Source organism: Aptenodytes patagonicus, chromosome 11, assembly GCF_965638725.1.
Source record: "Aptenodytes patagonicus chromosome 11, bAptPat1.pri.cur, whole genome shotgun sequence".
Lineage (NCBI taxonomy): Eukaryota > Metazoa > Chordata > Aves > Sphenisciformes > Spheniscidae > Aptenodytes > Aptenodytes patagonicus.
Genome location: NC_134959.1, coordinates 20139449 through 20167012, shown reverse-complemented (window position 1 = coordinate 20167012; position 27564 = coordinate 20139449). Strand labels below are relative to the sequence as shown.

Here is a 27564-nt window from a genome sequence, read left to right as displayed (position 1 = left end):
CACTAGCTTTAGGGATCCATCCTGCAGTACTAAACTTATTTTTGAACCGTGACCAGGACAGTGGGCAACTGGAGAGTTACTGAAGGGTGGAGGTAGGTGTCTTGCATTCAGGTACAGGGGACCAGGCAATGTGGTAGATACTTTTCCTAGAATTTGGGGACTGCTGTTTGCTGCATGTTCATGAAGCTGGGAGCAAGAATAAGCCAGGACAAAGCAGGAGTTCTGGCTACTCAGAGGGTGAGATCTTATTCTGATATTTTTATTGTAGTCTAACCAGTATAAAATGAGTATTTATAAAAATTTTGTTAGAATGTTCCACAGCTTTGTGGAAATCTTTTTCACAGTTAAACAATGATCCTTATCAATAACAAGTTTTATTATTTTATTTTTATTCTAGCTGGCTAAAATCAGACCATTGTCAAAGGATTCATAGGCATGAGATTAGACAGAAATCTTTTTATTATAAATCTGCTGCTGTTTTAGCCTTTGGAACACATTTTCAAATACACAAGGTATGTGAGGTTAGAACCTACTGTTACACAGAAGAGGATATATTGCGATAGGCCTATTCTTGGTAGGCAAATATGGCTCAAACCTGGAATTTTAATCAAATATCCTGAGATTCGTGATGAAATTGTAAGATGGCAGCACTACATCTTTGTAGGGTCATTTCCCAGTGCTTGCTGGTAAATGCCTTCTCATGATACTTGCTGTTAATTGTGATTTTTATCTCATGATACGTGCTTTTATTTACTGATACGACATTTACAGAATTTAGCCTCAGTATAGAATAAAAGTCCTGTAATTGATCTAAGGACAGCATTTGTAAACACACAAAGTAACAACTGAAAGACAAGGCTAAGCATGAACAGAATGGAAACAGCAAGTCAGTTTTTTCTAGAGTCACTTGAGACTGTTCCTGCCATCCATTTCTGCATTCCATGTACAAGTAGGGTTTCTGGAAGAAGACTGTTCTTTTATTGCTTCAAAATGAAGCTTCATTAATTCTCCTGATAGGGTGGTCTCCTTGATAAGTATATTCTGAATATACTACTGACACTTATTGAATTATTCTTTGAATAATCTAGTTGCATACAAGCCAAGTTTTTAAGAACAGTTTCTCAATAAATACTGATCCTGGTTATGCATCTACAATGGGGAATTACTGCACTGACTCAGAATTCTTGCCTTCCCGGTACTGCTTGACTGGCATCAGAACTTGTTTTACTGGTAAAATGATGAATTCAATAGGGCAAATATTTACTTCCCATCAGTACTTCTGCTAATAGCTTCATAAGCCATTGGAAAACTGTCATCCAGGGTCTCTTTTCACAGAACTAGTACTGTGATAGTAACTTCATAACATATTTGAAATATAAGATGCTTCCTTATTCCTTCCAGCCTTTTTCTTTCTACTGTGTTGTCACTTTCCTGCCTGCTAATTTCTACTTTTTTTCCCATACTACAGAATGGATTAAAAATATATTCCTTTTCTTAATGATATGGATAATACTTTCATATGACTGATTCCACCATACTATAGATATACATGTATATACATCTCCTGGATGTAGGCAGTCAGCCTCATCGTCACTCAGATACCACCTAACCTGTAGAGAAGTCCGAGCAAGTGCCTATGGAAAGGGAACATGGATGACTCGGTCATTGCAGCGAGTCCGTGATGACAGTGTTACCTGCAGCAAATCACTTGGTCAAGCAAGTCAAGTCATAGAGAACAAAGCTTATGGGGAACTAGACAGGTTAGGATAACCTCTACTTCACAGCATTTCTCACTGTGTGATGATCTAGAAGTCCTTTTTCCATTACTAGTTACAATGTTAACTCAGAACGCTTCAGATAAGCTCCTTGTGTGAAACCAACATCAGAGTGCAAAATCATCAAGCAAGAAATGGAATCTTGCGCATCATGCAATGATTATGCACATGGTATCCAGCTTATCTAATAGATGCAGTTAGTTTATTTTTCTTAAATGATCAAAATCACACAGCTTGAAACATAGTAGAAAGGCATCTCATTAGAATTCCATTTCAAAAGTAAAATCACGTAAGATAATGGCTGTGACTGCTGTCAGAAAAACTATAGTGACCTTTCAGTCTGAGTGCTAGTGTCTCCAGTCCTATGACAGTGGCTTGTAGTTGTAGTCACAACACTGCATTTCCAACAGCTCAAGCATAAAATGATTGCACTCTGATTTCTGCCTCCCAACGGAGAGGATGATTCATCCTGGAATTGAATGCCTTTGCCCTGCACCAATTAATAAGAGCAATTTGCACTGGTAATTTGAAATGCTCAACTGACAGATTCTATTATGGCTAGTGGTATCAGTGAAGTATCAGACATAATTGAGATACCAACTTTGTAATAAGCTTTGTTGGCTGCCAAATGGAAGAATGCAAGTCATTATTTACTTCTTCTAAATAATGAGTTGTGCTAACATGAATTCTGACAATAGTTATTACTATTTCTGTAAATCTCAAAATCGATGTGCTATGAAGTACTTCAGGCTTATTTTCTAAATAAGACCCAAACTTCAAGGCATCTTTAACAATCCAAGGCTCATGCTTTCACGTGTGATACCAACAGCCAAAAACTACAGACATAATATTGATGCAGACTATTGATTTGATTCTAAAAGGTTGACGCCAGCGCCCTTCCCCCAGTACTATCCTTTTCCAGACTAATGGGCTGTAGCATCCACAGAAATAAACAACTTCAATTCTCACTTGTCTCATCTGGGTAAGTGGTGATGCTAGAAACCAAACCTACAAAGTCTATTGCTGGTCTAACACATACAGCTGATCTGTTATGTAAAATCTGAGTAGTTCAGTTCATATATCTAACTTCTACTCAGTAGGTGACTTGTTTGGGCCGCGGAATGGCTTTTGCATGTTTTACATTGGATATGGACTACTGAAGTATGCCGGTGCTTAGCATCTGCATTCCTTCATATCATTGAGCTGCTCAAGTAATATGCCAGCATATTTCTATATTTCAAGGTCAGTAAACATCATGCATCGTCTAACTTATATAAATATGTTTATTAACTTCTGTTTGATCGTAAACATAAGGTTCAGTAGGCATCTGCACCACAGAATCAACTTTGAAAAGCCTGGTATCACTGCATTTCCATCACCTTCTGGAGTAAGGTGCAGTCCCATAGTAGTTTATGCCAGCGTCAACTTTGGCTGCTGCAGGCCTGCCCTGTTTCTCAGCTGCACGTTGTCTTCCCTGTCCCTTGTGACAGCACTGGTGTTTGTGTAACTATATGATAAGCTGGTTCAGGGAGCTGAGCTAGCTGAAAACTGTTTTCCTCCCTCGAGTAGGGGGTTTCCTGCTGATCATGTCAGTGATTGGGTTAACCAGGTTCAGTGTTAGTGGAGGGGAGGAGCAGAAAAGCAGAGTGAGACTGCAGCAACTTGGATTTCTTCCATTTGAAAGCAGCAGCTCCTCTGTTCACTCTTCTCTGGATTGATACATACGGAAATTATCAAGTTGCTTCAAGTTCTGAAAATGTAGCATGTCTAAACTACAAAAAATTAAATAACTAGGAGATTCTTCTCACTAACAGTGGCTTTCATTTGCTCTTAAGATTTGCTGGATTTAACTCGCAGACCCAGAGCAGCATGTTAGTGGATCTGCTGAACTGTTTTCAGGACAGACTGTGATGCTGGATAAGCCTTCTTGGAGCATTTTGGAAGGCTTGAGTCAGCGTTTCAAGAACTTTTTTTTTTTTTAAATTTTAATCTAAATTAATTAATTTAAATTTAATCTAAAAATTTTAGTCTCGATTTTTGTCTTGATATCTTACCTACAAACCTTACATCTACATAAAAAAACCTTGAGATGGTGGTGGCTGTTTGGTGCTCCTATAATTTCCCTTTTTTTATTTTTTGAAACCAGAGAAATGGAAAAGCTTTTACTAACCTTCATATTTATTTATAAGTTCATTATGTAATTTCTGTCAGAGGAAAAACAAAATTTGTGGAAATGGGAAGCGTTTTTGTCCCATTTCTGTATTTCACAGATGTCCAGGATCTTCAGTGATTGAGCTAGAACCTCTCAGTCACTTGGTCCAGTATTACCAGATGAGCTGTTCATAGCCTATTTTACTTCCTGGCACACAGATTGCAAAGGTGGCAATTCTTTCCCCAATGTCTATACTGTTTGAGAAATTATTACAACCTGTGAAACTTTTTTTCTTGCAAAGCAAAAGCAAAACCCACCCCTCTTCCTTAAAGCTGTGACCTCAGAGAGGTACTAGACTTGGTTCAGCTGCTTCTGTCATAAGTCAACAAATCATTAAAAAAAAAAAGGCTAAGTAAACAAAGTTCAGCATTTAGCTTACATCACAGAAACGCTGCTGTTTCTAATCAAGGCTCTAGCCTTAACGATCAGAACTCAAATGAGAGGGCACTTAATTTTGCTCTGTTTCTGTTGCTTCTTCCCAAATTGTTTTGTAAACTTCACTAGGATGATTCTTTCCCCTATATAACGGGTAAGTATTTTTCTCTGAAGCCCTTTCTCAGCACTTGGTCTCACGGTTATCATAAAATATTTCTTTCACCAGTTCTGCAGTGAAAGAGAAGCACGGAGCCCAGGAAGCAAGAATTCGAGTTCCGCTGTGGGTTGTTGCTGAGAAACAAAATAGAGATTAAAATAGCTAAGATTAAAACTGAAGCTAATACAGGCTTTGTCAGACAAATCAAAAGAAGGTCCCTTTAGTCTGGAATACAAACATGGAAAAAAGTTTAATACAGTTTTGAAAAGTCCGTTTGGATTAACTTTCCTCAGTATCCTCCTGTAGTTAAACTTAACATCTAAAGAATATTGTCTAGGCCTGTGCTCAGTTTCTTCTCTGAGCCCTTTATTAAAAATTAAATAGACTATGACAAATCTATCCATGCTAAAAATGTAACTGAACTGAAAATTGATCCCTTAAAAAAAGGAAAAAAGAAAAAAACCACAACAAACCACTGAGTAGTATTTTTCCAGCATCTTAATCCTACCCTGAAAATTACTGCAATGTTTAACCAGTTTAGTGGAGAAAACTTTGATCCAGTTTGATCTTATTTGAATTTACAGCATCTGATTGAGGGGGAAAAAAAAATCTTGAAGATTTAGTAACTTTCCAGTTTCTAAAGATGAGATTAAGGTATCTTTGTAGAAATGGCTATTCCATGTATCAAATACAGTTATGAGTAATTTTACAAGCGAGGCAGAAGTTCCTTGAAGTAAATAAATTTTGAAGGTAAGTGGCACCATAGTGTCCTCTTGTGGTCTTTTAATGTCTAAGCTGTGATATGTTTTCTAGGAGAACAGCAGCAAAATTTTCAGTTGCAGTTAGTGTGCGAGCTCCTGTATAAGTATAATGTGACCTTTCCTTGCCTCACTTTTCTCCTGGAAATGGCTTAAGGAGGATCGCACAGTGCATCTCCCATAAGCACTTACTACTCTGTCCCCAGTTCTTTACCTGTGGATGTACATACTGTGGTCCTCTCCAAAGGACCTCTTTCAGCAGCTGCTTATCTTTGTCACGGATGAAATAGATCCTGATCTTTGTCAGTGAGAAACCTTTGCAGCCAGGTTGCCAATTTCCGGCCTGCTTTGTCCACAAGGCTGGTGTGATCCTCGGATGTGGAGAAGCAGGAATGTGCTGAAAACGGAAGTTCGCTATGGTGAAATGCTGGCCATGAACTTGCAGAATTTCTGCCAAGCCTCATGTCCAGGCAAGCTGTACCTTTGCAGTGGCAATTTTGTCACCCAGGTTCCACTCTAGTGGAAAAAATCTTTCAAAACAATAAATAATAGTTATGGATCCACTGCTGTGCATATCCCAGCCTTTCTCTTTACACAGTTTTAAATATCTGTATTTATGCTTTTTAAAAACATGTTGACTTTAAAAATTGCAGGTATTTAATTCTTCCAGGTATCAGGGCTTTGTGCCTAACTGTATGGGTGATAACTGAGCAGGGGTTCAATTTCCCAGAGATTCTTTACTATGTTAGATCTATGCTGTCCATAAATCTGCAAACCTACTTCCTCTAACCAACAACCCTATTTCTGTTCTAACTGGTATATATTTTTTTTTCTGGGCCACTACCCTGCTACTAACTCGATGATCCAGGATATCTCAGAAATACTTTTCATGCCATATGGTTTAGAAATTTTCCATGGTTTCAAAGCGTAAGTTCATGGATTGTCCCATTGACAAAGAGGAGAGAAGCGTTATACCGGTCTGTGTTAACAGCGATGCAGTATGATTATTATCTAAAACATCAGAACCAGGTATTCCACTCAAGAAGGTCTATGTATTTTTGATAAACACAGTTATGGATGTTATCTCTCAGGCTTCTAGGGCAGTGCATCCTGTGCATATGCCTCTAAGCAGGCCACATATTCTGGCTGGGGACATAAACGTTACAGTCAGCAACGACAGCAATAACTGGGCAGGTTACTCCACAAATGAGGCATTTCAAAGCTTCGTTTACAGAAAGTTAATTTAAACTTTCTACAAAGCTTTTTGAGGTATCATCTATTATAAAGCACTCCAAACAATGTTAGGGGCAACACAATTTTACAGATGAATTAAAAAAAAAAAAATAAATCACCTGAATTGTAATTTTATGACATATTTATTTCAAAGGATGATACTTTCTGCTTGGCCTTGATTTTCCTAGTTAGAAAAAATAAACTACTTAAAATTAGGCATCTCCCCATGAAATTCAGGAAGAAGGGAAAATAAGAAAAGCTGTCCTCAAACATAGTTTCAGATGCTGGGTCTTCCTATCCTTAAACAAATGGCTAATCACTTTTATTGAGGAGGAGTTGAAATGATGTTACTTTTTGTTGTTTGATTGAGGTTAGCATCATAAGCTAACAGTACTCCAGAGCTCATTTACAAGGGCCTTCCAATGTGTGTACTACATTCCTTTGTGAGGGCTGACGCAGGCTGTTCCCTTGACTATATCTTAAGAGCGATCACTGATGCTGATATTAATTCTATGTTCACTTTCTCCTAGGTTGACTGCATGAGCACCGCACGAGAACCTGTGAATTGCTGTCTGTCAGGGAAGGCATGAAACACCTTGTACGCGTAAGTCAAGTCTGTTTCTGTAACAGCCAATGCGGTGTGCAGTCACTATCTCATGCTGGGCTGTAAAAGCCAAGCTGCTTTTTTTAATGCTTGAGTGGTGTCACCTGTAATAAGAAGTGTTCAAGGCAAACTTGACCTTGCTTGCCTGCCCTGAGGATTTATAACAGGGCTCTTCAGCAGTTTACCAAACTACCGTTCCAGAAGACTCAGAGTTTCTCATACAACCTTTTTCTTTGAGTTGAATGGCATGGTTGTTTACTGTGGAAGCATACTGACCTTTCAGCTGGAAGCTTATACCTACTTAAGGTAGTTCACAAATATCCAGTGGCTTACTAAATAAGAACTGTGTCTTTGCTTATATGATTTGTAGGTAATAAACAATATAAAAAGCAGTTTCTGATGGTGTATCAGAGAGGAGTTCATGGACTTGCTGATCTTTAGGCTGCTGATTTCACTGATGGTGTTAATGTACACTAGAGTACCAAAAATTCAGGCCTTTTCTCACGTAATAAGCCTTGATTCTGCTAAGCTGGTCTCAATGTTTTTTGCAGTGAAACCACCAGACTTTTTCTTAGAAGCGCAGTATTTCTCTGTGGAGGGTGGGGTGGGGTGGGGTGTGTGGTGTGTAGAGAGGAAAAAAAAAAAAAAAGGAAATGACTATAATTCTCTGCTCTTTCCTTTGTTTTCACTGACCATTCTGTACCCATCTGAAACCATAATCCCAAATCCATTTTGCTTTGTAGAAAACAGGTAATTTTCATCCCCATTATTCAATGAGAGAGCGAGCAATGCCATCTCGGGTAAATCCTGTACTATTGTAGATCATCTAGTTTCATTCCAGCCTCACATTCGTATCAGACAACTTTTAAGCTTATGATGGCCACTCATGCCATTCAGAAGTAACAATCAGTATTCATACTCGGGGCGGTGGGGGGGAAGTCAGTCACCCAGGTTGAAATTTCAGTTCTCTTACAAACCAGATGCTAAACAACGAAGTTGATATGGGTAGGTAACGTCTTACCTTTAAATATGGGCTTTCTACAAGTCAGTAAAGAACCATTGTCTTTAGACAAATATTTTTGCTTCAATAAACCTGAATAGTTTCCTAGGGCTAAATTCTCTCCTAAGACATTTGGATATACTTTCCATTCCGGAGAGGGGCATTGCTGGTATATGTGCATGAGCTTGATTTTATTTATTTTTTCCCCTCGTGGGGTACAATTTCAGTGCCATTGATTTCATGATACTAAAACGTTTCGTGGTGGCAGAGATGCATTTTTTGGTGCCTAAAGAAAGACAGCTCCTTGCCAGACCTGCTTTCAAAAGCAAGATGAGAAGGAAGTGCCCAGTTTAATTCTTCTTCCTGAATAAGCATGACTCCAAAAACATTAACTCTTGAGACTTATTTCTTATAATCCCTGTCTCCTTTTTCTAGGACAGCTTACTTAGACCAGACACTTTCACTCAAAAGCTTTATAAAGTGGAAAACAGGAAAGAAGGCAGCAGAAGACTAAGCAGGAACTAACTTGCTTAATGGTGAGTTATCATCTTGCCCTTTTTCTATCTAAAATTCTTTGCCCCCCATCAATTAATACTTAATTTTCCTGTTTTCTTGGTGGAGTCTAGCTTATTAGGTCATACTTATTATTAACACTAATGAAACATAATTCAACCAAAGAGGGTTAAACAGAAAATGCTACTTTTTGGCCAATTGTTCCACTTTCCTCCGGGGGAAAATATTGCTGGAGATAAGACAGTGGACTAAGTGGTGCACCAGGATGTTTCCAGTCTGTCAGAACTAATGCTTGTAAAATTAACAGAAATGCTTTCTAGATTATCAAAATTGGCCTGACTTGCCCACAGAAATTGCTGGTAAAACTTTACAGACCTCAGTGGGATCGTATTTACAAATGTGCTCATTTTAAGGTTACTGGGGGAAAAAAAAAATCTTACTGTAGGTCTTCAAGATACCATGAGTTTTGAATAGAGGAAAATCTGGGGGTTTTTTATTTCCTCCAAAACCGATGAGGCTGTTATTGAGATACACATGGCCACACGAAGATCACTGTTGTTTTCCTTAACAGAGCGAAGCGACAAAAGTAAAATGTAGGTTATATGAAAAAGCACAGGAGTCTTAGAAGTCTTTCCACCTGTCTGATCAATACCAAGAGGTGTAATTGCTCTGGCTTTCCCCAGAGGTGGTCTACCAGCAAGTTTGTGTTAAGTGAACTGAGAGACCTGTACCCCCTTGGCAGCAGTCACTCCACAGCATGGATCCTTCTTGTTTATTTCAAAACCCAACTAATTAAAAGTAGACTTATTACTCAGTTCTCGTGAACAAAGCATTCTCCCTTGTTTGTCTCTCTTCTGCTCATTATACATTTTTCCTTCTCCCAGTGACATGGGGGGGTGCTTTGTCAAAAAGGCTGGACAAATTCAGAAAGCTAGGGATAAGGTTCTTCAGAGCACAGGAAATGTCTAATCTTATCCTCTTCCTCTGCTCTAAGCTTTATATCCCCCCATAGACTCCTATGCAATCTGAAGACAAAACTTGCATCAGTACTGGATTGACTTGCCACTGTACAGATTTCTTGATTGAGGAGTATTTTAGTCAAAAATCTACAGAACCAGTTTGAGTTGAAATTCCATAGTAAAATGCAAACTTCTCTAGAGCTTTTTTCTGATGATTACATAACACATTAAAAAGAGATCCTTTTACTTTCAAGGATAGCTTTCAAACACAGACAATAAATAGCATTATCAACTATTAATTCACATTTAAACTCCATGTGAAGGCTACCGCATACGAAATGAAGGCCAAGATACCCATCGCTGGCGCCAGCTTTTTCAAATGTGAAGGCAAAATTGAATTTTGTTCCCTCAGGGACAAGGAGCTGAGAAGCAGGCGTGCCCCAGGCTTTATGTACCTGCCGCCACCGAGGCTTCCCTCCCGGCTTCTGGGAGGGGGTGGCACACCCCCCTGCCTCCATTAGCAGGACAAAACAATGGTGCGACCCCAGCTCCCAGGCCCCTGCCTGAGCAGCAGGGCCACAGTTCATCTGCCCTGGCAGTCTGCTGCCTTAGCAACTGTCTGCTTTGCATATAGCTAGAAATACCCTTGGCTCCAGCCAGCATTCAGATTTCCCTAGTGCAGTATTTTACCCCATGCTCCCCCCACGCCTTTTCTGCAGCCATGTTTCCTGTTTCCCTTGGGCTTGCTCCGTCTGCCACGTTATTTCTGAGGATTTCGTGCGGCCAGAGAAGAAAGCGAGCGCAAGAGAAACCACCCCGCTGCCACCACAAACACAGGAAGCGGGGACAGCTGCCTCATCTGAAGTTAACGATAACTTGCATAAAAATAAACCCGTTCTCGGGGTGACACTATGCCTTCCATCAGTTTGTTGTTGATCAGCCGAAGGCCAGGGTTTAACAGTCTGCTGGGAGCCCTGAGAATTTTTAATTGGCGCGCTCCGCTCCTTCAAAGCCAAGCAGGGCTCCCCGTTTATATGCCAGCGCCCCACTTGCTGATGTTTTCCCCATACGACCCCTCCCGGGGTTTCGCGACCACCTGGCCCCTGGCAGGGAGCGCACAACACCTCCCCACGGCGGCAGCCGCCAGCGGAAGCGCCGCTTCGCCCGATGCGGCCTGTCGGGGCCGCCCGGCCCCAGCACAGGGGAGCGGCCCCGGCACCGGGGAGCGGCCCCGGCACCGGGGAGCGCCCCCCGCCCCGCGAACATCCCCCCCCCCCCGGGCCTGGGCGCGGCGCGCCAACGCCCTCTCCGCATCGCTGCTGCCCAGCAAATGGCGGCGAGGGGGAGGGGGTCGGAGGCAGCCCGGGACACGGCGGAGGGAAATTTCCTCCCCGAGGCGGCCCGGCAGCGCCGGCAAGGGAGGGCCTCGGGCGGAGGGGGCCGGGCCCGCCCCTCCCCGCCCCGCTCCCAGCGCGCCGCGGCTCCCGCCGCCCCCGGGCCCGGCTCCTGTCACGATGACTGCGGGAGGAAGGCTCTCCCTTCCCCGCGCCGCCTCGCCGCCTCCGGCCCCTCCTCCGCGCCCCCGCTACTGAGCGCGCCCGCCCGGCGGAGCGACCCCCTCCCCCGCGCCAGGTCCTCGCTGCGGGGCGGCCCCGGCCTGCCCGCCCGCCCGTCGGCCCCGCGGGCGGCGGCCGCCGCGCCGCCCCGGCGTTCGGAGGGGAATGGGTGGAGTTGAGGAGCGTGGTTTCCTGAGAGGAAGTGACCGCACGGGGCAGGAATGCGCCGCCGGCTCCGCGCCGCGTCCCGCCTGCCTCGCTGCGGTGCCGCGGGGAGCCCTCGCCGCCCCGCCAGCCATGCCGCACTTCACCGTGGTGCCGGTGGAGGACAAGCACCGCGCCGAGTACGACAGCGTAGAAGGGCTCAGCTGGGTGGACTACCGGGAGCCGGCCGCGGCGCCCGCCGCTGGCGACTCCTACGACACCGTCAGCTCCGACGGTGAGCGGGCACGGTCGGGGCGGGCGGGCGGCGGTGCCGGCTGCTCCCGGGGAGGCCCCAGGGCGAGCCTGGCTCTCCCGCCCCGCTTCGCTACCGCTGGCCGCGGCAGACAAAGGCGGTGGCGGCGGCTCTCGGGGGCGGCGAGGGGCGCCGCGCCCGGAGGAGGAGCCCCCGCGGAGTCCGCCGGGGCGGGCGGCGGCTCCGCTGTTGCCACGGCCGGGACGCGCCGCCGTGGCGAGGCCCGCGGGGAGCCCGGCCCGGCGGGTGAGCGTTGTCGCCGACTGTCGGCTCTGGCGGCCCGGGCCGAGCGGTGGCAGCGCAGCCCTCGTGGCTGCCAAGGGTGCCCTCGGGATGCGGGTGGCCGGGGTGTCCTCCCGCTGCGCAGAGGAGCCGAGCCGGGCACGCTCGGGGATCCGCCCCGGGGATTCCCTCCCCTCCGCAGCCACTTGTCGATAGCCCGGGGTGCAGCGTGGAGCGGGGCCGGTGCGGGGGGACGGGTGTTACCGTTGCTCCCGCAAACTGCAGTCTCCAGAGGTGATAAGAGTATGTGGAGATATGCCCGGTTATCTTCACTGCCAAAATAAACGGGGGATAGAAAATTCAGTTAAATTAGCCGAATCTCAGGTGACTGCTTTTCTTACTTATGTCATCTTAAAAAATGCGCCTGCCCAGCTAGGTCTTTCTCCCTCAAACTGGGCCCTTGAATACTACAGCATGTGTATTGTGTCTGTGTGGCTTTCACAACTGCTCCTGCTAGGCAGAGCTGCTTTTTGTTAGTGGTTAATTTATTCCAATTACAGAAGACGATCACGTAAGTAGGAGGGGGATTTTGGCTCTTTAATCGAGCAGCTAATATCGGTGCTCAGCCTGTCTTGGTGTTTTGCTGTGACTTTTAGGTATAAATCAATTTAAATACAGTGAGTGTTTCTAGTGAGAAATGTCCTTCTAGTGAAGGACGCTTAGATTTGGAGAGTAGAGTAGTTCTGGTAAAAGGTTGTTTTAGCTCTTTGTGGGATCTGTTTCTTTTTTCTGCCTTGGTTATGTTTAGTTCTGTAGCCTTTAGGAAGAGGATCTTCCCATGGGCTCAGCTGGTGAATCTGACTTGCCCTCTGTGAATCATGCGTGACTCTAGGCAACAAAAGAAAAATCAGTAAACACCTGACCTGTTCTTCCTTGCCTGTGCAGTCAAACTTTTCGAATGCAAATGTTATTGGATGCACAACAATCCCTGAAGGGGATCCCTGCTCAGACCTGTGCTCAAGGAAGAGAAAAGGGTTATTTTGCTGCGTGATACTCAACTGTCATGAGATCAAGGTCCAGTTCCTGCCTTGTCATGTTGTTCAGTTCTCTGTGAATCTGTGCTTCAATCTTCAATATGTACCATTCTTTTTTTATTTCTTTCTTTGCATAGTTTTGAAAGGAATTTTAGGTTTTGTATATCAAGTAGCTTACATAGGCCTGATGTCCATTATGTTGGTTCTTTCCAGTTCTAGTGTGGGCATTTTGGAATGATGAAAGGTAGGTGTTTTTCCCAACTTGTCTGTTATCACAGACAATTTGAGGCTCTAGCCCTAAAGGCTGTGCAGGACCTTGACTTCATTTTGTAAAAACAGTCTGTTTTACTCTTGGGTTACTTAACATATAGTTCACGCGTATGAAAGTAACAGGTGTGTTTCACCTATCGCAGCAGGTTGAGGTGGAGACCTCGTGGAGTACTTTTTCCACTAGCTAGCTTTGGCCATGGGTGTGGCCAAAGTGGAACACTTCCAAGTGTGGCTTGTGGAAGCTACTGCCATGGTGGATAAAGGAAGGTCAGCTCAAACTGCCTGTCATTTGGATATGAGACTGCCTGTAGGACGTGTGCAAACAACACATTTCAAGATACTCAGCTCCCCATCATAGTCTATCAGTAGCTGGCAAGCTGTGATCTCTTTGAGTACTGCTATTCTGACTGCAGCACAGAACCATGCTGCTGGAAGCTAGCTGAGTCTCTTTATTTTAAAACTGATAAATACCTAGTAACATTTCTATTAATATATGGTAGGTAGTTCTGTTTCTGTTTGAACTATAACTGCCTTCTATTTTTTAGTTTACTTTCACAGTAATTAAGTGTTGTTTCGTATCCTCAGGGTGTACGTATAAAGATATACTGTCTTGCCTACCTGTACTGACAAGCATGTTCTTCCCCACTAGCCTTTTCTGTCTCTTCCTAGGCTTCTTGGGTTTACGGCTCTGTAGAGGGGAATCTGAACTCCCTTGTGTTATTCCTTTGGTTTTTGGTGCTTCTTTCTACAACCTATGCAGAGTACTATAGCCTCTCATACTGGGGGAGCGTTGATAATATGACATGGTGGAGATCAAAGCTCCTGTTGAAGACAGAGTATCTCACAGCTGTTTATTGCTGGCTGGAGCCTGCAGAGTGACCCTCCAGAGCCTTCTGTGGCAGCTGATTATGGGGCTCATGGAGGGATGTGTTGGTGATGCCCCTGATTCCAGATAAGGTAAACTTTTGTTTGACTTGAGTGTACAGTTTCAGAGTTTTAGGTTGTGGCCCTAGCAAAGTGCATACGATTCATATTGGCACTGCGTGAATGCACACAGAGCTGCCTGAACGATGCCAATTCTCCAGTCTTTCCGTGTGATGAAGTAGCGCCACCGTAGTCAGTATGAGGAATTGGTTGCAGTTGTTCTGGTGAATCTTCTCCAGGGAAGATTTTACTTTATCAGCTTGCTATTCAGAACCTTATTTAAAGACTTCTTTGGATTGCTCTGTTTGATCGGAGATGGGTTAAAGTGTCTCAGTAATTATATGGCCCTTCGAGAGTATGGTCTATCATGATAATGTAACTGTTTGTAGCTGGTCTGTAGCTGTGCAAAGTAGTGGCTTTGTTGTCCAATACTCCTTGCACAATCTCTTAGGCTGTTGCTTATGATTCTGACAGATTCTTATTTCACTCTGACCTTTTCACTCCAACCTTTTTGTCATAGCCTTGTTTTTGAATGTTTTTTCTGAATTTTGCTTTATTTAGGACATCAAGTGATATGGTGTCATCTAAACACTACGTGTTTAAACAGACGTGAAGCCATTCTGCAATAGAATTTCTTGTCAACCATTTCCATAAGAAGACATAAGTCAGTGTGCAATAACAGCCTTCCCAGATAGCTCCAGTGCTTGCTTGTGAATAAAATCAGCCTTTTTTGTCCTAAGCAGGTTCCACTGACTGCCGCTGCTTGTAATGGAGTTTGACATCTTTCATTTAGAAAAAGAAGTACAAAGAATTATCCTGTGATCCTATGATAAACATGTGAGCCCTGCTTTATGGATCGGCAGGGATGAGAAATGTGAATTTGGCATCTCTTCAGTCTTTGAAATAATGCCAGCACGTTAGGTTGGGTACACAGGGTAAGAAGAGGGTCAGTGGGGCCTGAATAGTGTTTAAAAAAACCAAATAAGCTTTGCTTTAATAGGAATCTCAGCTCCACAGTGATTGTGCACCCTGTTAACCAAAGTGCGGCAATGTCATGTGTCCTGTGGGAAGTTATTTATCTTCCTGTGACTTTTCTTTGTGGAAATGAGACACTAATCAGCTTGGTGTCACTAACCAGCTTTGGTCAGCTGCCACCCTTGGTTTTTGCCAATGAATTACTCTGCTTATGTTCCAGTTATCACATGGCTTCCTTTCAGCCTGGAGTTTTCTAACTAGACTTGAGACCTTTTCCTCATGCTTACGGTCTGCATCAGTATGTACAGTGCCCTTGTGCAGCAACAGATTATGCTGGTCATTTGCAATAAGCTATTTTCGAGAAGATGGATAAAGAAAGTTCTGGTGTGATAGCAGTGCGCTTTTACTTTAAGCTTCTTCCTGGTTCACTGCTTTTTAATATGTGGTAATTTACTTGTAAAGGTTTTAAGTCTTTTGCAAGACTTGAAATAAAGCTCACATAAAATATGTCTGAAGATACTTTCAATGGGGATACATAAATCATTCAAAAATTCCTTTTCAAAACACTTAATTCTTGTATGTAGGTGTTTTGGCAAAGTCCAGAGATAAGATAAAATTAGTCATATAGTGAATTAGATACTACAGCTAAATAGGAGTGACAGAAACATGTGTCCAAATATATTTTAGGTTATCTTCAGTTCAAGAACTTCTGCTAGCAGCAATGTGGGTAAATGGCGCTGTTACAGTAGTCATAGCAGGATATTTTTGCATAACGTCTGTAGCACGTGCATCTTCAGCATTTTTCACGTTGCCTCAAAACTGCAGAAAGAATTCACGGAGGAGGGAGCCTGGGGAGGAGTTGAGGCAGAAGCTCTGAATTGTTTGGGAGGAAAGAAAGTAACCTGAGACTGGAAATACACTGATGTCAGTGAACTGTCTCTTCTGGCGATTTGTTTAATATTGTCTTGCTGAAAATGGTATGGAGGCTGCATCTTCTTCAATTTAGTTGGATTTTGATGAGGAAGGGTTTTTTTTTCTGTTCTGCTAAGCTTGGCATCTGTTTCCCATCTCTGTAAAGTTTAATGTGTAAATTTGGAGATATTAAAGGTGTCCTGTCAGTGCTAAATATGTCAATGTTTGTTCCTGTTCCATAAAGGATACTTGTGAGATACTTGTAGGATACACAGCAACGGTTATAATTTGAAATGCAGATCCTGAAAGGGGTCTGAGCAGCAGGGTCGTCCTTGTGAAGTCCTGTTTGTTTTCCCCCCCCCCCCCCGTTTGTGCAATCAGCAATTAGCACAGCACTGATAGCAGTGCCAAACTCCAGAATACTTTTTTCAACAATACAGGTGCATAGATAAGTGGACTCTTGCTTCAGATAAGGAAAGGTAAGAGAGCAGTATGTGAAAAATGAGAGTGGAGAAGTGCTTTGTGACATGGTTAGCCGTTTATAACACTCGGGTGGGTGAAGGAGATGCCATATACTTTCTTTGTAGCCTGTAAGCAAAGGAATTTCTCTGAGAAGCTCATTTTAGTGGAGTCCATGGTGGATACCTAAAGTTTCTTTTAGCAGCATGCAGTGTTGTAAGGTTTAATTCATCTATAAAAATGCTTGTCTAGGAAAAGAAACAAGTTCACGTTACTGCATAAACTGTTACTTTTGCTAAGCATGTGTCTCATACCTCTTCTAATTTGTGCAGTGATTAAGACAGAGCTGGAGAGGCTGCAGCTGTCCGGTACCAAGGGGATCTTGGTGCCAACTGCAGGTGGCCAGGAGACTTAGCTAAATATAGAAAAACATGGGCCTTTTTGTGGGTTCTCTGGTATTTCAGTTATTTGGAAAAGCTCTGGGAAGGATCTTTGTGATATGTCTAAGTGATTTGAAAGCAACTCCCGTAACTCTGTATGTGTGGGTCTGTATGTTGCAAAAAACTAAAATAAGATAAAAAAAACCCCAAACAACCCTCTGCTAGTCTTTGTAGCTGCTGATTTTCTGTATTTGGGAGAACACCTGTATTAGAAGGCTAAGCAATTGCACATGAAAAGACATGGATTTTCCATCTAATTCTACCTGCAAATGCTCGCTCCTTTTGACTTGCTAAGCGCCCATTTCAAACTTGAGTTGAGACTAAGTCTGGGGATTTTTTACGTGCTGAAGCTATATCTTTTATTCAATCTCTGCACTTCTCTAAAGAAATTAAAATAAATTTTTGGGTTTCTTATATTGTGTTTGTAGTACATCTCTCCCTCATGTATAAAATTGATCTCTGTGTGTGTTATTCAATTTCCCTTTACAAATTTCTTCAGTGTTTCACTTCCTTAAAGAAAACAGTGACGTTTCCTTTCTTTTCCCCACTGCAGCAAAATTAAAGAATACGTTTTTGCATGCTCTTCAACGTAAAGTTTAAATTTGCCTTTTGCTCTAAAGTTCAATGTAGAATGGAGATTAAGGTACTTTGCAGCCTCATGGACTAGGAAATGTAGCCAAACATAATAGATGCCGTTCTCTGAAGTTAAAGAACAACAACAACCTTGAGGAAGATCAAAATTAGTGATCACTGCTTTGTAACAGAACGGGGGACACCCAGTGCCACAGGGAGAGAAAAGCTGCATTTGGCGAGTTTCCCCTTGCAAGACCAAGTTAAAGATTTATACCTGTTCTTGACTACGATGTAACAAATAGTTTACGGAACTCTATAATTTTATTACAGAAAAATTGCTATTATCACCAATATGTGGGAGCAAGATTTATTTGATTAAAGGGTTTGTGTCTTCAACCTGTTGGTTCAAGGTTTTTCTTTAAATACTTTGATCTGTGACGTGAACTACGGAGAAAAAATTGCACCATTTTAAGATATGGTCTAAAGCCTATTGGAATTACATTTTAGGAACGTTTCCATTGTCTTCAGTAACCTTTGAATCAGAAGTTTTAAATCTCTTAATTGTACTAAGCTGATTTCTATTCTCACAGATAAGAAATTTTCAGTACTTTTTGTTGTTTGATTTAGTAAAACCTCTTTCTTAATTACTAGTTTTCAGTAGGCATCTGTTTAAATGATGCCAAGTGATCCCTTAGCAATGAGTCGTACTGTTCTTGTTCTTTCAGTTGAGCTGATTTGGATGGTTTCTTTCAGTATACTTGGATTTTGTCATGCATGGAGAACTGTGCATCTTTCACAGTGGCTGCTGTAGTGAATGCTAAGCAAACAGTATCTTCTTTATAATCTTTGCTTTTGTAAGCAAACAAAATAATGAAATACCATACACAAAAAATTAGTCTTTTAGCAAAATCAAGTACTTGTAATACATTTAATATGTTCTGTCTTTAAGTATAAAAAGCCTACGTGACCAGGAAAAATACAGCTCTTACAATGCATGTAGGGTAAACTTCTCTGGATTTTGGATATGATAGCATTTTGTATGCTGTTATGTAGTACAGGTCCCCTTTCTTCTGCCATCCTCTGCACACCTATCCGGAGGTTATTTTGTAGGCTGTCTACTGCCTATTTGTCCTCAGTGACTCTTATTTTAAACACTGTTTCCCAAGTCTCAAACTGTCACTTCTGAACCATAAAAAGAAGTTACTGGAGTTGAAGGAGTAGCATTTTTTCCTAGTAGGTCATGTAATAGGGCTTTAGATTTTGTGGTAGGTATTAGGTTTAGCCTGGAAAAGAAGACTGTCTGCTTTCCAGCAGTCTTAATTCACGTCTGAGCATCAGAGGTGTAGGTTAGAACAGTTCTGGGAATACATTTTTTTTTCAAAATTTTTGTTGCTATTAAAGGTACTTGGTGGAATTTTTTTTTAATCATCTTTTGATCTTCATTCTGCTCTGTAGGACAGAGAGGTGGAGTTCGACGTGCAGAATAAAGCGCTAATTGCCCAAAAAGAGCTTTGACTCAATTAGCTTATGGATGAATAGGGAAGGTTGATAACTTGGCAGTTCTGCCAAGTTAGCTATGCTTTGCTGACTGGAGGCAGCCTAAGACTTGTTGGAAATGTAAATGAAATGGCATTTTGCTGAGCAGAAGATGAGACCAGTGCCAGGCTGGGCTGGGCAGCTGAGGCGAGGGGTGAGGGAGGAGATTGCTGGTACTGGTGAGGGGACTGTCATCATCCCACCTTTGTATCAGTGGTCACAGTGCTCTGATAGGAAACTGGAAAGCTCATTTGCTTAGGGCATGGCTTAGCAGGATTTCCAAAGGTATTCAGATTCTGGGTTTGCCTAATGTCCCCTGGAAGTTTGTCTCACAGGTCCATCCCCTTGGATCCAGAATGCTTATTTTGCCCCATTCTCCCCGCACCACCCGAGTGACCTGCGTTGTCCTAGAAGCCCAACTCTTTCATTGATTGACACGTGGTCTAGAATATAATTAGGATGTAATCTATCGATTACTTTGAAAATTGGAATCAAAGCTGTAAGCTGATGTTGGAAGCTGGCTTGCAGGGAACTGTAGCAGAGATTGTATAACAAGATCCTGGGAGAGGAGAGATGACGCAGAGCTCTGTTTAGGGCAGAGGCATGCTGTACTATGTATAGGTTCAAGCTAATTATGCCTGAACAAAACTGTATGTGGTTTTTTTTTTCTACAGTCTAATTGCCAACCTTCATTCTCATCTTCTACCAGTAGCCAGCAATTTCTTGTGTTTATCTGAGGGATTTAGAACATAATTCAATCATTACAGATAGCTCTTTATCATGAAGCAGGTTAGACCATCCAAACTTTTGCCTTTCACTTCCATGTCAAAGGGAAAAAAAGGATTTTTACGGTGTGCCATTAGAAGCTGCCCATTTGCTGAGTTAGAGTAACTCCTAAGGAGGGCACACTTGTTGAGACTTGCTCTTGCATACTTTAAATTGCTGATTGCTCCAGTAAAAAACAATTTTTATGCCCTGGAGTATAATTGTTTTTCATAATTTTATCTATAGCAATGCAACTTCGTGTTGTGACCCTGTCTCTGCTTGCAGGCTGAGCAGCCCCGAGCTTAGTTACTGTGTGCAAAGTCCTCCTCTGGATTTCCATGTATGAGGTCAGATCTGAGTCAGGACTCAGTAATTCAAGAAGACGGTGTAGCTGCTGCTGTCTCTGATGGAGGACGGTACATTACTGTTTCTCCTCTGCCTTCTACCTTTGCATTCAGGAGCTTTGCCTTCCTGATCCACTTCTAAATAATATAACTGACATCACTTTTACTACTACTTGCTATGGTATGTATTTGTATCTAGAGCTGATGCAAAAGACAAAGGTAGAGGTTCTTTAATAGTCTTGCAGGTCTGATTTAAGAACCTACTGCTCCTGAATATTTTCGGCTTTCTTCTGCTAAGGTTTTCACTGTCCAGTCTGCGATTTTACAATATGAAGTGTTCAGCAGCTATACCACTTGTCCATCTCCCCCCAACAGGATCCCTTCCTTTCCCTTGATTCATGTTTTTGTTCTGCACCCCGTACTGGGACATGATCTCCAGGGCACAGCTGTTTTTAGAGCATCACAAGCCAACCTTATCCAAATTCAATTCCTACATGGATATAAATTATATCTTGGCTACTTTGCCTAAGCAGACACAAACCACTCACTTTTGGTGTGGCTGTATGTTCCAGAGAATGCAGTGGCAATGTCAGGGATTAATTTCAGGGACATTGCAGCCAAACGTGAAGGGAGGTATAGTTGAGCTATCTTTGGTAAATCCCAATACTGTGTAACCAGACAGTGGGATGATTATCTGCCTTGTGTTAAGACGTCTTTTAGCATACATGCAGGGAGCTTTAAAGCTGTAACTCAAGGCAATGCACAGAGAATAATTTAATTGCAATATTTTGCCTTTGCCCTTTTAAGACACTGTATTCTGGACTTTGTGGTAGAAACATATGTTTAGGAGGAGTAAGCTCACCATTATATGTCCCTGAGTTTCTTTTGACTTAGATTCTGTTGCATGTGCTTGATTTAATTCCTGACTGGTAGAGCAGAAGACAAGTGATCTCATGTTGCCCATTGCTCCTTGAAGAGTTTTTGTAAGCTAATGTGCTATACTCATTTTGCTCTGATGCTCTTGCAAACTGATGAACTTTTTGTAAAATGGTGATAAAAGCCACTGTGGCTTCTCCAGATATCTGACTTTGTCTTGGTCTGTGCTGTGTGTTACACAGTGAAATATTTTGTGCTGTTTTGGAAGACCTGTGAGCTCTTTATAAATGTGTATTTGAATATATGTATTTTACAAGTACTGTTGTTTGTTGCTTATCATGTGCAATGTCAGAGCGCTCTCCACGCTCTAAAATATTTAGTGGGATGGAGTGACTTCCTTTGCTTGGAGAAGTCTCATGCTGACTTGTACTTTCTTTAAGTATAATGACCGGAGTTACAGTGAGTTTTGGCTGTTTGTAGCACTTCACACTGAAAGGTCAGCTCTTCATCCTTGGAGCATATACAAGCTTAGCTCTTTTTCGTCTTTCTCTTCCCTCCTCCCGCCCCCTCCCCCCCCCCCCCCCCCCATCTCTCACACACTTTGTTTTCACATGGAACAAAGTACTTCTCAAATGTAAGAAAAATCTGATATTCAGCACTTTCTATATGAGTTAACTGAAAACTTAATAAAACATTCAGGGCTTCACAATAAGCTGTAACTGATTACAGATGTCTTTCTACTGTCTTCCAGGAATGGATAGTAGATGTCTGTTAATGTACGTTGTGTAGTATGTAATGCATAGAATGTACATACATTGACATTTTCAAAGTAATTAAACCTTCTTTTTCTGTTCTCTTCTGTATGTCTGGAGATATTTAGCACCCTGGCTCGTATCTCCTCTGTTTCCACTTGTTCCCTGTAGGAGGTTTTTTTGAGCTGGTGGCAATACTGACTTGATGGTTGCTGTTCCCATCTACTTGTTCTCACTCCATGGTGAGTGCCTGTGCAATTGTTTCTTTGGCACATGTTGAGCTGGAGAAGGGAGCAGGTATGTCTGAAATTCTGGTGTGTGTTGTGGGGTTTTTTTTTTGAGTTTGGATTTTTTGTTGTTTTTGTTCTCTCATCTTTCTTACTGCACAGCCATGGTCAGCTGAACAGGTATAGGGCTGAAAACAATTTTCCATATTTGGTATCGGAGAGAAAGGTGAATTGAATATCGCATGGAATCTGCATGCTGGTCTCGTAGATGTATGTAGTTGTCTCTCAGAGAAAGTGAGAACATTTTACAGCAAGGTAAGAGGCTTTTCCTGAGGCAGGGAAAATGCTAGAATGTTTCTCCCTATATTTTGATACAGGGTGTGCTGTATCTGAGGTGCCTTCATGCATGTGAAAGGACGGAATTTCAGGGAGGATAGTCATGAGAAATGATTTGGAGTCGTTCCACATGAAAGAACCTCAAGTGGATTACAGTGAAGTACAAAGGTTGTTTTTATAGTGGTTTTTTTCAGCTGGCAATGGCAAGTTATATTATGAAAGCTCTTAAGTGATGTGACTTCCTAAATCCAATTTCTCAAAAGTGACTTGGCATCTTTAATTACATAGGTATTCTTGGTGATTGCACCTACTGTATACCGTAGATAAGTCTGCGTGGTGTGTGCTGGCGTCCAGAGGACCTCCTTATGAATGAGCAGAATGGAGTGGGTTCTGGTAATTATGAACTGCTTAGAATCATTAAGTTAGTATTTACTTATGTATCTTATATAAACCTCCATTTCATCATGCTGATGCATCTTGCGTATGGTTCGTCCATTAATGGGTAATCATATTAAAAGGTATTGAAGATGGAAAGAAATGCATCACTGTTTTCACTTGAAAGCTTGAAATGCCTGGAGCGCTAACGTCACAGAGCTATACTCTTCATGGTATTAGCAGGTTTAAAACGCTGTCTGATTCCACACTCAGCAAGCAGCAGATTTGTGGCACGCACTTTCCTGAGTAAGTGTGCAAACGGCTGGCAATGTACCTTTTAAATGTGGCTGGGTTTGGATTTCATAAATAGCATTTTCAGTAAGATCCTGACATTTGTATATTTTCTCAGTGTTGAAAGGGTTATAATGCCAGGATTATATCAGTGTTGGCTTAGCTTTCTGTAAGAAACCCTTTTGCTTCCTGAAAGAGATCAGTCCCATTCAGCATTGCAGCCAGCAGTCAGTTTGTCAGAGGAGGCAGAAAAAAGTTCTTTTGAGAATACGATATTACTAAGCTTGTCCGATCCTCACGACTTCACAGAGAAGGCATCTATTAAAGCATGTACTAAAAGCAGAAAGAAGAATAATGGTAAACCAAATTACTGAAAATGGCAAAGAGCTATTGCTAAAGGGTAAGTACTTAATGTTGATACTAATGCCTACAAAGGATTATAGTGTTCTGAAACTATCAGTGTATCTTAACTGAAGAATAAAATCATTGTGCTTTCTGAAACACAGGATTATTAAATTGCTAAATCCTTTGAGTTGTGTAGTATCGGTCAACTTGATTGGTAAAGCTGTTCTCTAATCTAGTTTTGCAAAGTACAGTAGAAGTTTGATAGTAACTTCACATGTGTTCATCTAGGGATAAATCAAAGATCTGTGCTTAATTGTACACTTAGACTGCACCAGAGTACAGAATTAACTGTTGCATAGGTTGTTGTCTGGGAAAGCTTTGGCTGTTTCTTTCATGCAGAACACAAGTGCAGTCTTTAGAACTCTGAACTGTTTCAGAGGAACTAATATATTATCAACAATGCAGCTTTTTAATTCACTTTTTGGTAAAACTGTGCTTTGTTTGTGTCACTTTTGTAGACGCCAAAGCTGTTGCTGATTATAAATACATACATGGTGTCTGCAGTGTAATGTGTAATCAGTTTTAAGAAGCACACCTTTACTTGTTGGGTAAAATTCAGTAAACTCAAAACTTTAATGACAGTGTCAATTTAATAGTGAAGTAAGTAATGTTATGTATGTCTTAAAATGGTGAATGAACACGTTATATTTTTAAAATACCCATGAATGGCAATAGTTTGGCCTTAAGCTGCAGATTCTGATGGAAGCATGTGTCTGGGTCTGGTACGTGAGAGTTCAATGTCATCAGTGTAACTGATAGTTTGAGCCTGTGTTTAAAGTACAGAGGATCTCTTTGCTGCCTAAAAGCTATCCAGGTAAAGATCTGTCCTTTCATTCTGCTATTCTTTCCTCTCATACAGCCTTATTGTTGCATGGGTTGTTATCTAGTGCAACTTTGGCCTTTATTTTCATAAAATACTGGGTCAGCCTGGAATTTACAGCTTATGCTTTCTGCCATCTTCAGTGAAAAAGACCTGGTAGCCCGAGGTCTTAAGTAAACTGGCATTAACAGATTTCAGTTAGCTATTTCATTACCGATGCCTAGTTTGTAGCGTGAATGAGTTTTATGTAACTAGATGCAATGCTATTTATTTCCTGTTTCTCCTATTTCTGATGTAAATATAATACTCCTAATTAAAAAAAAAAAACACCTAAAACACACCCCTCCCCAACCCCAAAAACTTAGTAAAGTTTTCAAAATATTTTGAGAAGTGTTTTTTCTGAGATTGGAATGTCACTGTCAATCTTTTGCTACTGCAAAATAACAAAATTCTCCTTTTCAGTTTTGAAAAACCTGAAAGTTAAATCTTAAATCATGACTTCCTGTTTTTGCATGAAAAAAGTGCTTTGGATAATATCTACTACTTTGTAGCTAAAGCGAAAATAAGTACTCCCCATGATCAGGTTTGTGATGTCAGCTGCCTGTTCTGCTGCTGTAAATGAGTTTGTAGTCAGAATTTTCATTTTAGAAATGCTTCGTGTTTCTGGCTAGCTGTATGTTGTCCATGGAGAAACAAACATTTCTAATAGGCTTTTTAAAATTATTATTATTTTTAAATAAGATCTCTACTTTGGACTGTTACTGACGTTGCATTAGGATTTTTGCTAAGCAGTTGAAAGTGAATAATTTAAGAAAAGAAGCAATATCTGATTTCTGTGTACGAAACTTACAGATAATGATCTCTGCAAAAATATAATTGTAAATTGGATAATTTGTTATAGTCTCCTGAATGAACCAAGAAAGAGGTTTCATAACAGTTCCGAGAGTGAGTAAGAGTTTTGTTTAGCCCAGCCACACATGAGGAGCCACATAAATAAAGTATATAAGCAGAATTAGAATGTATTTGAAATCACATTGTCATCTACATGTTTCTTGGGTTATCTTTATATGACAGTCTCTTGATATACTTCAACAATACTCTTGAATGCTTTGCTGCTGAAATGTGGAGACGTCTGGGTTCTTGAACTACTAGGAAAGGCCAAGAAACTTGTTTAGGGTTTTCTGTTCTCCAACAGTAGTCAGTTCTGCAAAACTTTACTGCTGGTGGACGATGAGAAGAATGCTATCTGAACATAGCACAGCCTTTTGGAGGGGACCAAGTTTTATCTCACAATACAAGTGCTTGGGAAAGTAGTATCATTGTTAGCATCTGGAAAGTGCTTTCTCAAGAACTGTGTTAAAACAGTTTCTTTTGTAGAAACAAACAAACCAAAACCCCAAAGTGTAACAAAAATGGAAATGGACAGCTTTTTATATTAAAACTTTATCCTTAAGGCTGTGAACAAATGTCTTCAAAAATAATGTGACTAATAAAATTACCTGCTTATGCAAGGAAGAAATATTCTCCCTGAAAATAATTTGTTTGCAGCAATCCCATTGTTCCTCTAACACTTTTTTCCTGTAGAATACCTATCTTGGGTGTATTCATTGGCTTCTAGGTCTTCTGAGAAGAGTAAGTGTAGCAAACCTATTTTGGTTTTGTGGTCAAAAAATCAAACTGAATTCTGGCGTAATTACCAGTTGTGTAGAAATTTGCAGATTATCTCGACACATGAAAATCTGGAAAAGCATAAATAAATTGGAACTAACTTGCTTTCCAAAGCGGAGTAAACTTTTGCATACCTTAAACCATTTATAAATTAGGTTTTTATTTAAGTTAGGTTCTCTTTAGAGGTAATTTGAAGCATACCAAGATGCATGTACAGGAGAGGCACTCCAGGGGTCAGCTGGTTGAGCCATCCCTTTCTGACTACAAAGCGAGCCTACATAATTAGTTGAATATAACTGCCTGCTGTTTAGATAGCTGAAATTAGGTTAAAGGAAGCCCACACCAACTGCTTGGGTATCAACTCTAATGTCTAATCTTAGATTCCAGTGTTATTTGTAGATGGAATATTAAAAATATGAATGATTTATTTTTTTAATAAAAAAAAGCCTAAGATTAAATAATGTTCTCTGTGCATGAAAATGTCTCAGTTTGTGTCCCTAGCTATCACAGGCTTTGTGGCCAGTGATGTTTGTAAAATAGCGTCTGAATGACAGAAAAAAGTGGTGTTAGCTGCTATACAGTCTATTTCATTACAATTTTTTTTTTACTGTGGTGTACACAAAGGAGTCTGTACATGCATAGTACAATTACAAGTGAGATACTAGCTCTTATGCTGCTCCAGAAATTAAATTGCATTGCGGGGAGGAGTGTTGGGCTGTCCTTTGAGATGGTTTTCTAGTAAATATCTGCTGTTTGTCAGTTATAAAGAGGTAAATACACCAACAGGTTTCTTTCTTTGTCAAGCCTAGCATTTCAGTTCTAACTCTGACTTGTACTCTGATTCATGCTAAAATTCTCTGAAGAAATTTAGCCCCTCAGTTAAGATTTAGCTCTTGATATTTCAGGCAGGGAGGATTTTGGCAACTCTGCATGCCATCATCACAGGTTGTGGCTGTATCTGGAGCTTTGTCCAGCTTGCCTGCCTAGCAAAGCATGTCTGAGAGTTTGTGCGTTCCTCTTGAGCTACTGTGAGCATGGTGTATGTGGCTCTACTAACTTGCATTTAATTAGCTCAGATATATGCCTGTAAAAGCAAAGTGGCTTAAGTTTGTTATCAAAGTTCAGCCCTCTTGGGAATCTTTTTTTTTTTTTTTAATGTTTTAAGCCTTACTGCAGTTTAATTAGCATTAGCATACTGTATTTTTCACTTCTGTTATCTGTGCTGGCTAGACTAAAGCTAGTCAGACTATGTCCATCTGTGCCTTCAGCATGCCTTAACTTGTCAGGTAGATAGAGCCTCCCTAAGAACTGGGTGAGCGTCTCCGAGTTAGTCATGTCCAAATGGAAAGATCTGAAGTTGTCTTAAGATGTACTAATTTCCACTTACTTAACTGAACATGATGAAGTAGGGGAGTGGTGGTTTTCTTTAAGGGAGTTCAGAAACTGACAATAGAGGAGAATAAAACCTTGACAGGTTGAGTCATGCAACTGCTTCTGCCACCTTCTCACAGGGATGATTATTCTTTTAGTAGTCTGGCTGAGTAGACTTTATCACTGTGAAGCTTCCTGGTCTTTCTTTACAATAGTCTCACTGTGCCTAATTGTTCAGCTTTCATTTATCCTCACTAATCTGTCTTTCTTATAGTTACTTTCATATATGTTTTGCCTGTAATTCTCTCTAAATTTTGGTTTTCATTCCTCAGTTACTGAAGAAAACGCAACGGCTTGCACAAAAGGCTTGCATTCGGTGTACTCAAGCAG

General features: G+C 41.4%; 1 protein-coding gene across 3 annotated transcripts in view; it reads left to right on the top strand.

The window, feature by feature from the left end:
* The first annotated feature begins 11307 nt into the window (after nt 1–11307).
* SLC12A4 (solute carrier family 12 member 4) overlaps nt 11308–27564 on the top strand; it is a 51195-nt gene continuing 34938 nt past the window's right edge. For all 3 annotated transcript variants that reach the window (XR_012996301.1, XM_076349319.1, XM_076349321.1), the window contains exon 1: nt 11308–11581. Coding sequence is in view for 2 of the 3 variants with exons in the window: in XM_076349319.1 (XP_076205434.1) it covers nt 11308–11581 (274 nt within the window). In the remaining variant the exon portion in view is untranslated. The remainder of the gene's footprint in view (nt 11582–27564) is intronic.